The sequence below is a fragment of the Mauremys reevesii genome, linkage group 2, assembly GCF_016161935.1.
Source record: "Mauremys reevesii isolate NIE-2019 linkage group 2, ASM1616193v1, whole genome shotgun sequence".
NCBI lineage: Eukaryota > Metazoa > Chordata > Testudines > Geoemydidae > Mauremys > Mauremys reevesii.
The window spans coordinates 213291927-213307783 of NC_052624.1; the positions used below are offsets into that span (position 1 = coordinate 213291927).

At 38.6% G+C, this 15857-nt stretch overlaps 1 protein-coding gene across 4 annotated transcripts in view; it reads right to left on the reverse strand.

Annotated features, from left to right (window-relative positions):
- Positions 1-15857, reverse strand: part of KLHL14 (kelch like family member 14) — an 81799-nt gene that overhangs the window by 11852 nt on the left and 54090 nt on the right. For 2 of the 4 annotated variants that reach the window (XM_039521923.1, XM_039521925.1), the window contains 4 exons: positions 14429-14518; positions 10242-10320; positions 1970-2160; positions 1701-1859 (listed from right to left, as the gene is read on the reverse strand). In XM_039521923.1, coding sequence (XP_039377857.1) covers positions 1701-1859; positions 1970-2160; positions 10242-10320; positions 14429-14518 — 519 coding nt within the window. Of the gene's footprint in view, positions 1-314; positions 971-1700; positions 1860-1969; positions 2161-10241; positions 10321-14428; positions 14519-15857 lie in introns of those variants that run through there. The other 2 variants (XR_005593398.1, XM_039521926.1) reach the window with 2 other exon arrangements.

The following is a 15857-nucleotide window of genomic DNA, read 5'->3' on the forward strand; positions in this document are numbered from 1 at the left end:
CCTTAGAATGCTCCTGTAGGCTGCACAGAACTGGCTAACCTAGTTCTGCACTTGGCATAAAGGCATATCTGCCACAGTGCTATTTACTGAGGGGACTTTATGCTTCCCTATGGTCCCTATATGTGCTTCAGCCAACTATGCATATAGGGGAAAATTTTCCAAAGTGCATGAGGCTATGTTTACAAAGAAAGATATGATTGTATCACAGGTAGTCATAATCTTGTTGACATTAATCTAGCTAGTACAGGTAACAATGGCAGTGTAAATGTAGTGGCACAGGCTTTAGCACAGGCTAACAACCAGAGCACGTACCCAAGCTCCCTACAGGGATTGTACTCTGGTTGCTAGCACATGCTGAAGCTTGTGTCTTCATAACAGGGTCGTCCATAACAGGGTCATAGCAGTACAGCCAGGGGACATATTCTCAATCATCAACACCCCTTACAAAGGAAATATACCTTCATTAATGAAATGTAAATGAAGATGTCACCTTGCAACAGCAATTTGCCTGTGAAATTTTGTATGTCTACACTGTTACGCTACATTTACACTACAAGCTAGGGGTGCAATTCCCCTGCTCGTATATACATACTAAAACTGGTGGGTATGTACTCGGCATGGCTCAGCTGTGCTTCTGCAGCCTGTGCTATTGTGGCTACATTGCTATTTTATACTCACGTTATTTCAATGAGAGGTAGCTTGAGTATGTGTAAACAAGCAGGACAATCCCACCCCTTGCTCATAGTGTACACGTAGCCCTATTTTCCCCATATTAGCTTGATTAAAGCTACGCATGCTACACTCATACCTTCACTTGTAATGTGGACATCCCCAAAGTGACTTAAGGTCTCATTGGGACTTAGGCTCATAAGTTATTTAGGCACTTTTGAAAATTTTACCCATAGTCATTTTTACTGCTTCTCCTGCACTGTCAGTTAGTTTCCCCTTTTGTCTGTGTGGCCCTTTCATGCTGCAACGGGGGAGACAAAACAAACAAATTTGATTATAAAATGACAGACATTGTCAGGGAGACACAGGGGCAGGAGAGGTGCATGAAACTTCTATAAACTCATTTTTTAAACTGTCTAGATTACACAGCATCCTTTTAACATCAATGGGAGTGGCATGTACATATTCAAAGAAGAACACTGGATGCCTATACACTAGTCATTAAAGAAAAGCTTTTAAAAGATGAAAACAAGAGACCTTTAAACAGAATTAATAAAGAATTTAAATTCACAGGCTACATTTAATATTAAAAAGGGATTTTAATTCCCTAGTCCTAATATTTAATGGATGTTTTTTCATTAAATCAGGGGGTTGTTTCTCTGTGAGGCTGTGAATAAAACTCTTACTTCACATCTTGGAAAATGATTTAGAGGAAAATATTGCTGTTACATTTGGGTCAAAGAATAATCTGTTTGTTTCTCTGAATTCACGGTAATGACAAATTGTCTATGCTTTTGAGTAATAGAAGCTCCTGTTTTTTTATTATCCAAAGCATTCATTACTCATATATTTAATGTACTGTTATAATTTTGAAATAATTTGCATAAGATGTTTTTAAAACTGCTGGCTTAAGCATCCTGTTAAATTGTGTTTCAGGGTTTTTAAACCTAGTTTAACAATGACTAGCTAACAGAAATATCCTCTGTCCAGAGACAGGCCATTGAAATGTTGTTTTGCTATAAAAAGGTGACCTTTCAAATGGTTTCCTCCAATTGCATACAGTCGATCATTCATTACAGCCAAAGTGTGGATAGCTCGCTTTGTGTTCATGTCCTGTTTTCGGGCCCAGACGTCCATTACAGGATCGTAGCAGTACAGCCAGGGGACATATTCTCCATTATGAACACCCCCTACAAAGGAAATATACCTTCATTAATTAAATGTAAATGAAGATGTCGCCTTGCAACAGGAATTTGCCTGTGAAGTTTTGTATGTAGCAGTAATACGAAAAGAGACTTGCCCGAAATATATATCTTGCCATTGTGCACTGCTCCTGCATGCGCTGCTAGAGGTTGCGGTAAAGAAGATACATAACGCCATTCATTTGTCTCTAAATTATAGCATTCCACGCTGGACAAGTAGCCAGTTTCATTTCTTCCACCAATCACATACAAGTTCTTATCAAGCCGACATGCATAGAAGCTGGCTCTCCTAGAGTAAATAAATAAATAAATACAAATAATCCAATTAGTTACTAAGACAATTCTTTCATTCTATTCTTTGAACTAAATTAGCTGTTACTTTAAGTTCTACTTCAAAAAGGAGTGTCTGTGGGTTTCAAACGTTTAGGGCCATTTAAAAATTTGATCTGTTTTGCTAATGAAATATGTGCTCTGCATCAAATGAATACTTTGTTTTTCATGTCAAAACAATTAATACACATACATCTAGCGATGAATACCTTTTTTTCCCAAAGCTTTAAATAGCACTGAAGGATAAAAAGGTGCTTATTAATGTTTGGGGCATTTGGTACTTTGTAAGGATATAACAACTTAGTAAGACAAAGTGAAAAATGAGGTAGATAATGTAACAATAATAAATTATCTTGACATTCACTTTCTTTATGGTCCTTCAAGGGTCATTGTTCCCAATTTACTAAGAGAACCACATCATCAAAATTTTTCTTCAATTATCATTTTTTCTTCTTTCTGCAGTACTGCAAATAGAACAACTTTCCTTAAGCCAGGCACAGTATTACATTTCTGCCCTCTAACTCACAAAGGTCCATCTAACTAACTCTGATCAAAGTTTTAGCCATCTGCCTGGTTTCACATACAACTCAGGTACACAGGAAACTAATTACTGTTTCTGGTCAGGGCTATGTGCTGACAGAACTTCTCCTACAGTTTGCTTTCCTGGCTCCTTCAAAATTAATGTTAAGTGTTTACTACAGGAATAAAAATAGAGTATTGGGGGTGTTTTAAGACTTTCCTAGTTTGGGCCAATCCTTACTCATGGAAGACTCCCCAGATGTTAATGGGAGATTTCCTAGAGTAAGAATGGCAGCATCAGGCCCTTTAGTTGTAAAAAGCATCAGTATGCGGAAGCAGGGGCGGCTCTAGAAATTCCGCCGCCCCAAGCAGGGCAGCGCACCGCGCCGCCGTTCCCCGGTCCCGCGGCCGGGGCAGAAGTGGCTGTGGACGGTCCCGCGGCGCCGGTGGAGCATCCGCAGGCATGCCTGCGGGAGCTCCGTCCTAGCCGTGGGACCAGCGCACCCGCCGCAGTCATGCCTGCGGGAGCTCAAGCGGAGCCGCGGGAAGAGGGGACCCTCTGCAGTCTTGCCTGCGGCAGGTCCGTTAGTCCTGGGGCTCCGGTGGACCTCCCGCAGGCATGACTGCGGAAGGTCTGCCGGAGCCAAATGCCGCCCTACCAGGACAATGCCGCCCCACGCGCCTGCTTGGCATGCTGGGGTCTGGAGCCGGCCCTGTGAGGAAGAAAACAGCAGTGCTGTACACTAGGACTAGTATATAGTTTAGGCTGACAAGACTTAGAGGGCCCAATCCTCCAGTCCTTACTTTTGCAACACTCCCAAGGGAGTCAAAGCCCAGACTGATACTTGCGTTTTAGACACTACGAGGTACAGTTCTAATTACTCAGTGTAACTGAAACACCATATCCAATTAATAAATTGCGAGTGTAGCATATAAAGAAAGCAATTGGACAAGTTTTTCAAACTTGCATAGCTAATTTCAGACACCTAAATTGATATCTAAGCACTACACAGCCAGTCTTTTGAATCACAAAATAAAGTTCCTTAAGGCATCACACAGATTGTCAAGTTTTACTTAGGCCTCAATCCTGCAAGTCTTTGCAAGGAACAAAGCAGTGAGCACAAGGTGAGCTGAGGCTATGTGTAAGTGTTAGTAAGGCTAAACAGTAGGCATAATCCTCCACACTAAACTGAAACTTCAAATCCTGTGTGTTGCCACTTCCTTGCAAAGTCTGTCAAGGGAGTAGAATGGCCAAGTCTGATGTGGTCTAGCTGCTCCCAACTATGACCTTATTCTTACTATGAGGCAGGAGAGATTTGGTGCCCATGAAGCAGTGCTCTTGCTTATGAGTAATTGGATTGTTCTGAATTTTCTGTGCTGCCTTTTATTTTTAACCTGTGGGTACCAGGGGCGGCTCCAGGCCCCAGAAAGCCATGGGGGGCGCTCTGCCGGTTGCCGCGAGGGCGGCAGACAGGCTGCCTTCGGCACCCTGCCTGCGGGAGGTGCGCCGAAGCCGTGGGACCAGCGGACCCTCCGCAGGCAAGCCGCCGAAGGCAGCCTGCCTGCCTTGCTTGGGACGGCAAAATGCCTAGAGCCATGTTGGGTACATGGGCAACCTCAAACATACAGGATCAAGCCCTTAGGCGCAAGACCTAAATACCACAGGAATGGCAATGCTATCAGAGGGAACAAGGCTCACACCTACTACCAAAAGAGAACACGGCAGAAGATGGCTGAGGAATGGCTCTGGACATAGCTCCTGGCCTCAACAAGAGCTGTTAAAATAAATTATGACCATTTCATCCATCAATCAGTGGTCAGCTAGAAGTTGCTGCCATGTATTCTCTGCATTATCAGGTAGCACATCACACACATTTTGTACCCTATCAATTTATTCTCAGACAGGTTAACTAAACATTTATAAACTTGACTCTTCCATCTTTTCTTAGTACTGGCTATTTACAGGACATTTTAATAAAATCTATGTCCCCTATTGTTTTCCTGCATAGCTACGTTCAGCTAAGTCACTTTTTTTCTGAGTATGGTTGGACTGTATGGTGGAGGTTGGGGATATAGAGGGTTTGTTGCCAGTTTTAGAGTTTATGGAAATTTACTGTGCCATGTTGCCTTTTGATATATATATTTTTATATTTTGTTAATAACCATGGCCATTTTAGTATGTGGCAACTCATAAATTATGTGGTTTTGTTGCCAAAAATATTGTACATCCTCCTTCTATATGATAGCTTTGGAGGCCTGTACAATATTTACTAGATTTAGGAGACATGTGATTGTTCAATAAAATGTAAAGTATATTTTAATGAACAACTTTCTTTGTGCAAAACTGCGTATGTGAATTAGTTATTTACATAGTGTCAGCAATGCACCACGTGCTTAGACATTACAACTTGACATCAATAATATAAACATCTACATAACTGGCAGTCTCTTTAACTTTTGTTCAATCTCAATATACACCACTAGTTACAACAGATCTTACTATTTTAACCAAAAAAAAAAAATTTAATATTGTCCTGTATGTGTACTCCTGGTTTCATCCACAGAGTGTCACTGTTAGGAGCAAAAATGAAAAAGCGTGCTTCAGTCTTCTGATTAAATGTGTGTGTATATATATCTGCAGAAACTCCAACAGCAAGGATTTCAAGTTTCCCCCATCTTTTTTCTCCATGAAATACTTTATAGGAGCACTGTGTAAAAGCAGTGCATAGTTAAAAGTCTTTTAATTGCTGTAAAATGTGCTCCAGACTACAATATAGTATGAAAAGTTTCAGCCTAGGATTTTCCCCCCAACAAAACTGGGAAGAGACTGTCCACTCTAGTAAGAAAAATTATACTGGACTGTTATTGTGGATCAGAATATTGGTCCTGCATTTTGCCTCCAGCAGTAGCCAATACTTGATGCTTCAGTAAATAGTGAAAAAGACCCCATAATGAACTTAGCTAAATTTTACAATGCTGTACATGGGAAAGGGGGACAAAATTCCTTCCTGATCCTCAGAGGCAATGAATTTATGCCCTGAAATGTTAAATTTGATTACCAATCTTAGGTTGAATAGCTACTAATGTTATTAGTGGTCATAACAAAGTCTGGATCTTTTAAAAGAATATGATCAGATTATTTTTTAAGGAAAAGGTTTTTTTTACTTACTTTTAGTTTACTTACTAATAAATCCATAAATTAAAATTATTGTAAATTACTTTATTTGTCTCCATTGTATTGTTTACTTTCTCATTTCACTTGGCTTCGGACAGTGAAACAAGGCTGGCAGTTTCCAAACAGCTTCACTTTCTGCTTCTCATGCACTGGTACAATGCTGTATTTTTTAGGTTATAAACAATGCAGAGGAAACTTTAAATAAAAACTTTTAACTGAAAAAATTAAATATCATGGAAATGTTTTGAATGATACTAAGATTTGTAACCTGCAATTCTGGGCTGAAACTACCTGATGGTTTCTCTTCAGATCCAGAAATATCATTTGAGTCTGACATTTAGCAGCAGTGAATTCATAGGTTGGGCAATATCACTGCTATAACAACATTTCCTTTTATTGGACTTAATAGTTTAAATGCACTGCTCTTCAAAAAGTATCCCATTGTGCTTGGATCAGAATATTGGTCCATCTACGATTATTGATGGAGTAAGACGGCAGGACTGATCAATTTTTACTATGCCTTTCTTAATGTAATATCTAACAAGTTATTTAATATTCACATAAAGTGTTAAACACCAGTAAATATTAAGTATTAACTCAAGCAAACAGCACAAAATAATTGGCTTTAAAGAAAAGGCAAAACATGCTGCTGTGGCACTGAGTCCATAACAGGGATTAGATGTTTGAATATTTTTTTATAACTAAAAAATGAGATCAGTCTAATATGGATTTCAGCATATGAGATAAAAATTCGTCATCATTTATCCATCACAGATTTTACACTGATTTTTAACTTAAGAATTTACTGCATGTGCACAAGACCCACATTTACCAGACAGGCATTTTAAAGGAGCCATTATAGTTTATCTGGTTGATTATTCTCAGACTAAAATCCCTATGTGGACCATATTGAGTCAAAAGGACCCATTAAACAGACTGTATTGTCAACGCTGCCTGAATTGTGCCAACAAACATAGGGCTTAATCCTGCACTCCTTACTTGGAAAAAAAAGCTTATTGACTTTGAAGAAGAGCTCTGTGTGCTCAAGCAGAGCAAAGCTCAGAAGTTGGTTAAAGGGTACCTCACCCACTCTACCTCTATTATTTTTTACCAGGCATTTTTTTTTTGAAAAAGTAAGTGTGGGATGCTTTTGCAGTTCTATCAGATATATATATATATAAAAAAAAATGTGTTTGTTACCTGACGCAAAGGCTAACACCTCTGAGAGAGAAGTTTATACAGGGCAAGCAAACAACACACAATACATTTTTAAAATTTCTTTTTTTTTTTTTCATCTCCATCCTCCTGAGAGAGAGAGTGTGTCCAGTACTGGTAACTGACCTGACTGTATTATATATGGAAGGAGGGGGGAGAAGGTTAATTGTCTCACTCTAAAGCCCCCAGCAAAAGGGACTATTATGATTAGAACATTACATTTAAACAAAATTTTGTAACATTTTAAGTTACTACCCGTTTTGAACAGTGATTTATCACCAAGAAGAGTAATGGGGAAATGCCTAGAGGATAGGTTTTTCTAGTTCTGGAAAAAAAAAACCTGAAACTGACTGACACTTTTTTTTTTTTTTTTGATCCAATGCCATTTGAGCTAAATGCAGTCCAAATGATGTGTATGTGTGTGTGCCCTCAGGCCTAAAGCAGTATGTCAGTAACTACTTTGACGGCGCCTATGGATTTGCTACACTCTACCACTGGGGTAACTAGCAAAGAAAATACTATCCAGGTTTGTTCAAGAGATGGGTCAAATCCAGAATCTTGAGGCCCAGGGACAGCTTCAAGTTTTCAGATGGTTCAAACTTCTATGACTTTGGTTCTGTGGTCACACTCACAACAGGCAGGGGCCTCCTGGTTCTGGTTCAGATGTAGCTAAAACCCCACAAGATTTCCACCATTTCTGAGCGAAATTTCCACAGGAACAACTCATGATATTTCATCACTACTGACTCCAAACACAAATCTTAGCTCAAGCTCAGATTCTGCTTCAAATCTGAAACCCATACCTAATCGAGATCCAAACATCACCTCCTCTGATCATCTGTAGTTTATTTCATTCTCTTCTATATCACAAATAAAGTGAGTATAGCACAGACCCACCAGGCATATTGTTTGACACGACACACAAAGTTAAGGTCACACTAATGCATACACAAATTTAAACTTTCTCCACTGTTTCTAGTGCTACTAAGCTGGCCATCACATGTCTTAATATTGTCTCCCTTCCCCTCTTCTCCTTTCTGAGTTGTGAGGAGTCTCTTTTCTAATCCAAATAAGCCTCGCTTGCTGCCATTCCTTAAGTCTGGATGAGCATGTAAGAGAGGACATCCTGCCCATTCTCTTCGCAGGACTTTTGCTCCCATAAGATCTAGTGAGGATTTAGATCAGAGTTACTTCAAATTCCCTAAGAATAGTAGCCAATTTCTAAGTTCACTGGCTGATTTACATACACCCAAGCACTTCTTACATGACTATTATGGAGTTAGCCCCAGTGTCTGAGGAGTTTCTGTCAAAAAAAGTATCCTTGCTGATCCTTTAAAGTGTTTATACACCCCATCACATAACTGTTAGTTTTTTGTATCAGATCTCATACAATTCCCAGAAACAAAACCCTTATTAAAGTAGAGTTAAGGTTGAAAATACAGTATGTGTAAAAATAGCTTAAGAGGAAAGCCCTTAATAGAACACTGCTGTTCTAATTATCTTAAAGGCAGAAAAAAGAATCCCAGATATTTGTAAGCATGTAAATGCAGTGTTAAGGTACTCCAAAACAGTCCAAGTTCTGTCCTTACATCCTGACAAACTACAGTGTATTTGGGTGAAATTTTTTGACCAAAACGTTTTTCGTCAAAAAATGCAGATTCATGTTGATTTAACTTGATTGTTTTAATTGAAAACAAACAAAATTTCCAAAAATACTGAAATGTTTCATTTCAGCCTTTTCAAAACAAAACCTTTTGGTTTTTCAATTAGAGATGAGTTTTCATTTTGAAATTTCCTTTTATTTTATTTTTAAAAAAATTAAAAACATACAATTGCTGGAAATAAGCGTAAAATGTTTTGTTCGATCTGAAATGATTCCCTCCATCTGAATTTTCACTTTGCTGAAATATTTTTAAAATTTTTTTGTTTCAGGTGGACCCAAAAAAACAACACTAATTTTTTTTTTATTTTTTTTTTGGAATTTCCAGCAAACCAAACAATCCATTATTCACACAGCTCTAAGAATCGCTACTAGCAAATTAGTTAAAAGCCCTTACAACTGGAGCTCTCTTAAATCCTGTATCATTTGACATTTCTCCTGTGGCCATCTTAAACAATGTCCATAGTGGTATACACTGCCTAGCTGAGTTTAAGGTGTCCATAGAGGCAGGGAGCTTGACTGCAGGAGATAGTTAAGAGTAAACAGAGTTGTAACATTTCCAGCACCTGGAGCTAGGGAATTATCTTAGGAAGGTGGGATGGGAGCTGGTCACGTCTTTGTACAAAGTGTAAGAGGAGAGATTTTGGTGAACTGGAGGATACTCTTTTGAATTTTTTTCATAAAACATAAGTCAAAACTTGGATTTCCTGGCTTTCAAATATTTATTTTAAAACCTACAACATTCCACTGAGGATTTCCCCACCTCGTGATAGGATGCAGGGGTATGGTGCAGAGGTAGGTTTAAGGAACCTTTACATTCCTCTGATCCTGGTGCTGTTCTAGTGCCAGGCCACTCTCCAGTACAAAAGAAGAGTAGCACAAATGCTGCTCTAATTTGTGCAGGCTGCCAGCAACTCCTGCTGGCAGACCAAGATCACAGAGGAGTAGGGCTGCTCCTGCCAGCTAAGTCAAGTTTAGGATCTCTTTGAACTGCTGCAATGGCAAAAAAAATATCCTCACACAGGAAGTTTGGGGTCTCAATGTTTCTGTTGTCTATAACTGACACTGTACTGTCCTGTATCTACTGCACACTCTTTGTGACGTTCGGCACATGTAACATAACTCGGATGTGACAACCAAACATTAAGAAAACGAAAATGACAAACTCTGCAGCACATTTTGGAGACTTCAGAAAAGGACGCAATCCTGCAGTCCGTACTTAGGCAACTCTCCCCCATGAAGTCAATGGGAATTTTGCAGGAGTTAGCACTGTAGGATTTGGTCCCTTGACTTTTGAATTTGGAAAGTTTCAATAAAATTAGAAGCACAAAGAGAAACAACAATACACTGAGATTTTATCTTCAACATCTTTACTAATTCTACAGCATTCCCTGTTTCCAGAACTAAGCCAACCCTCAGCTCCTCTTAAGACAACAAAAGAAATAGTGAAAAATTTGGAGCAGGTTTTTACCTCTCTTGCATGGGTGGAAGTTGTATCCAGCTGTTAAACCTGGGATCATATCGACTGACAAAGTTTGTACTGTGTTTCCCTGTAAAGATAGATTATTTTGACACTCAACTGTTTATTTCATGTACTTAACATCACCATTTAATATATTAAATATATTTCACATGTTGGCAGTTTTTATAAAGGGTCTCCTTTTTATAACAATGTATGAACTCAGCACATGTTAGCAAATATCAATGGTATAAATAAAAATGTAAAGAATATTCTTTCATTCTGTAATAAGAACTTGGAAATTTGTATTTGAAAACAGAAGCGCTGGTATTTTCAAATCCACCATAAATAAAATTCTCATGACACAACAGAAAGTTATTGCTCAAGAGTGGGGCTTCTTCATGGCATTTTTATGACTAGAGGACTTTGTGGCAGTTTGAAAAACCACAGGAATAACATGTACTTTCCTTCCTTCCCACTTCATTTCTATTTGGAGCAAGGTGAAAAAGATTGTTTAAATAACCAGGAGCTACACAGATCATTAACATGTGTTGTGTGACCGCTACACTATTTTGTTTTTATTCTACTACCTACCTTCGGTGTAAGTTAGCAGGAGTTATACATGTGCATTGGGGGGAGAATATACTCTTAGAGTCTTATTCCAAGTGTGTTAGCTAAAATGGGAAACATGAGCAACATAAGCCAGTTAACTAGCTTATCCCTGCTGTCAAATCCCAGAATTGTATGCATGCCTTCATGATATTAAGATTGCACCTTATTTTACATACAGATTGACATCAAAACAAGAAGACTGAAGCAAAAGAGTGTATTGCAATTTCTGTGTAACACCTGAGACTTCAACACATGAGGGTCTCTGAAAAAGAAACCTTTGTTTATGTATGTGTGACTAAAAAATTGAATTAGAGGCTCCAAAAGACAGTAGGATAACCCAACCGTATACGTCACAGTTAAATAAACGATCAGAGGGTATTCTGCAAGGTGAATATTTGACATTGTCAAATCATCTAAAGGATTGGTCTCCTTTGCTTCTTCTTTTGTACACAAACCCCACGATACATTTATAAACATCAAACTCATAGATAAGAACAATGATCCAGCCACAGTTTTTAACTCTAATAATCTAAGAACGTGTTCTACAAGGATTTAGAGAAAGGCACATGTTGTCTTCTACTTCTGGAGGTAAATTTATCCTCTGTACTCTGTGAGAGTGTAGATTAAACCTGGTTTATATGAGAAATGATTTATTGATTTATTGTTAATTAATACTTTATAACTTAAGGTTTATGTTAGAAGTAAATTTGTGATTCCCAACATTTAGCTTCTAACCTGCAAGCCACCAGCTGTGTCTGTGTAAAGCCTGCTCAAAGAGATACTTGGTATAAAACTTGTTAAGCTCAAAGAAATACTTTGTATAAAACTTGTTAAACATTAATTATCTCTAAGTAAGCCAAAACAGTAGCTGTTATAGTGTATAGATAGAGACCCCCACCCTCTGTAAGTTTTCATCTCACTTTATCTTTGCAAGTACTGAATACAAGCTTGAATTCTGGGATGGTTCTAATGCTGCTATTGATACTACAGACCAAGATCTCAGAGTTTATTGTGCCCTCAGAACTCCTTGGCGGTATAACAGCTTTTTAACAGTTGTTACTCTACACACCTCTGATTTTGTGGTCCTACACTTCATAACACATTACGCATTGGTGCTAGCACAGGAGTTTCCAAACTGCCCAGCACAACATGCTTTAATGTGGATCCTCCAATCTATTCTTGGAATTCAGTTTGAAAGAAAATTGCATGCACCAGTTTGCTTTGCACGTCAGCCTGTAAGTGCATGTTAGGAAGTACTTCTCACTATGTAGAAACTGTGAACTGCATTTGAAAATAAAGGGGCTGCTGTTTCTGTCCAGTGAAGTGAGCTCAGGGGGAGTCAGATTAGGCAAATCTGTGCAAGGTGAATGGGAGCAGTAGCTTGTTCCCTCTCCCCCAAATCCTGCAAGAAAATCTTCTGCCTCAATTCTGCAGAGTCAGAGCTCTGCAAGGCAGTGCTAGGAGTGTTGCCAGGGAGTAGCTGCATTCTTCAATGTACTCTCTTACAGATCCCACAGATATTCAATGCTGCTCTTGGCAGCATTCACCCCCACAGGGTCCCATTTGTGGCTGGTACTGCATAGCCATGAGAGGAGGCTGCAAATGACAAAATGGCTCTCAGGCTGCCAGGGTGAAGAAGGAGTCCAAAATATGTCCTGGAGGGTCCAGCTGCTCTCTCTGGAGGTTCCAAGTTGTATGGGGTTGGGAGCAGAGCTCCTCAAGTGTCTGCCAGTTTGGTGGCTCATACTCACTGCCCCTACCCCTAGTTTCTCCCATCCCAATGGGAATCTCCATCCAATGAACATAGAAGCAGCAATGAAAGCCCAATTTTGATTCACATAAACAAACAAAGAAACGAACAATGAATTCTCATTTACACTACACACCATTTACACTGCTCTGACAGGTCAGTTACATTCACAGTCATTTTAACACCCCCTCCTGCCCCTTTACACTGCCAGAGTTGTATAAAAGGCCCTTAATGTAAATGATATTGGGCCTAGTGTGTGTAGTGATGACATACTTTATTTAGTCTAAACAGAGTATAGAAGTAGTCCAGAATAAGTGGACAATGTATAGTGTATTATATTCATGTCCAATTTTTTGTAATGTATCAGATCCATCTTTATTGGGGTATATGTGTACAGTGATTACCAATATCAGTAGTGCTCCTGTCCCAGATCCACTCTGTTCACACATTACGTTTATCTGGTATTTACAGAGTTTGAAAAACTTGATCCTGTGAACCAATTTCTTACATGGAAGTTGTTTTACTCCTAGGGAGAGTGTCTCACAGAATGAACTTCAGACTCTAGTAGTTGATTTAGATGCCTTTGCACTTAAGATATTAAGAAGGATGGACTGGTGGACCATCTGATCAGCAAAGCTGGGTTCAATTCCTGCCACTGACACAGACTTCCTGTAGGACCTTGCTCAAATCACTTAATCCCAGTTTCTTCATCTGTTAAATGTGAATACTTATACTTCCTTTCTCAAACCTTTAGTCTGCCTTGACTACTTAACTGTAAACACTTTGGTGTAGGGTCTGTTTCTTACTATGTGTATGTACACAATGGAGCACCCCAAACAACAGCTGGGGAGCCTGGGAACTACCGCAATACTAATAATAATTATAATGAAACAACATGTACAACAAGCTCCTACTTAGAATACAGGAGATTCAACAACAGAGATGAAGGGTTTTTCTCTCAAGACATTTAGTGATGTTTTTAACTGCACCGGAAGTATGCTTATAGAGTGGACTGAATTGTTTGTCTCAGATTTTAGGAAGTGAACAGATGTAACAATTTTCTATAATTTGGCTTAGTGCAGATGCTGAAATGGGGCATTCACAATAAAATATATGCAGTATGTGTAATTTCAGCTGGATCTTCTGGTGGTTTAAAGTAAAAATGTGTACCTGCAAGCTGTTTTATGGTTTCTCAGTCATAATTATCTCTGTTACACAGACTGCTACAACTACAACTTGTTCTTCATGTGCAAGCTTTCTAACAATGTCTGGACAATTTTGTGAATTTTGCAAGGCACAGTGTTCTCCTTTTGCTTTGCTCACAAGCCTGTTAAATAGTTTAATTTCTCTTTGCAGTAAATTTATGAAGTAATCAAATCAAAAGAAGGTAGTAGCAGATAATCTATATGGAAAGCTCTTGTACAAGACTAGAAAAAGGACCAGTTTGAGAGTCTTGAGACTCTAGATAATTAACACATTAACAACTTTAGCTGCAAGTGTCTGGTTAGACAGTGGAAAGAGAGCATTCATTTACTGCAATAGCATTATTATATTATGACTGGAAGGAAACTGGAAATGAGGGTTAAAATTCTTAACAGCTGCTGCCTGATGCCTTCACTTGAAGGAGTCTGTTCTGATGCCTGTGGCATTTCCCAAGGGATGGGACCTGAGGAACAGTGGAGAAACTAAAGCTCCAGATATTTATTATATCATTGGCTGGGACATAAGTGATCTTAACCAGTTCAATAACTCAATCAGGATCATTCACTGCCTACTGCATCACTTGATGTGATATATTAAAATCTGCGCATGCTCTCTTTTAATGTTGTGTACATACCATTCGGGTTCCACTGGTCTTCTCCTCCCAAAACGAACAAGAAGTTTTCTACTTCCACAACACAGTGATGGGCACTATTATATGGCATAACTGCAAATAAAACAAAATATGCTTTATCATTCTCTATCTTAGCACTCTGTTTATTTAAAAATATGTACTTTAGCAAAGGTACAAAACATGACTTTGCAAAATCTGGAACTGGATACGTAGGTAATGCATAGCTCTAAATATGTATGTGCAGTGAATCTGCAGCAGCCAAAATCTGATCAATTAACAATAATCTCACATAAGGGTATCCTGCAAATTACTGAAGAATAACCATGTTACATGAATTATGGTTACTAAGACTACCCACACCTGTCTGACTGACATCTACGGGCATTCTAAAAATAAGAGACACATGAAAATGGACCAAGAAGTCTGGTATTTCTCTGAAAATAAGACAGAAAATGCTAGGACACATTAAAAAAACCTCATCCCAGCTTTGTTCTGTTGGCAATGCTTCCACAGCAAGAGTCAGTGTGTTCAGTAGCTTTCTATTACACAGCAATGAACAAGCTGCATTTCCATACAGTTTTAAGTTTTTAAATTAAGGTCCTGCTGATTTAATGCTTTCTCCAAATGTATACGCTTAATTTCCTGTTCAATGTCATTAGCAGCACAACCACACATTTTCTATTCATCTAATCAGGAAGCCCTTCATTAACAAAGATCAAAACTGTGATATTAGGTCTGCAATATCCCTTTTTGGGAGGTGTTTTTAGGATTGTTATTATAGGCCCTGGCTAAAACCATTATACTCTATTTTTCTTTTCATTTCCATTTTCCACAGCAAGAGCTAAGGTACAAAAACAGACTGCTTATATACCGTAATGTGTACTGATCTGTGTTATACAGCACTATTGTAATATCATAAGGTAAATGTAAACTAACATAGTATTAGTTATCATTCCACATGCAGTAGTTTTGGCCCAGTGATACCAGTAGGAAAAATGATGTCCTTGTTCAGCTCATCATATGGGCACCTTAAATCTAGGTGAGGACAAATGGGGAGGTGATGTGCATGTACAGGCAGGGAACTTATTGCTTGACACGGATCAACAGAGCACTTAGGAAACCACTGCAGTGGGAAATCAATATGACTCAGGGCCAGCTCTTACTTTGTGCTCTTTTGCCAATGCCAAAAAAAAAGCAGCTTATCTCACACTTGGATTATTTTGGGTGATATATCTCTCATTTCATTTGTTTTATTATCTTTTATTTTTCTCAGAATGCAGTTGTGCAGTATAGCATATGCAAATAATAATAATAAGAAATATGCATAGCTTTGTTATTTAGGACACATTTTCTTAAAGATCAAGTGGACTCATTTAAGCTTCTTACTGAAGTTTTTGCAAGGCAATGATGAATAAGCAAGGTGCATTTTTAG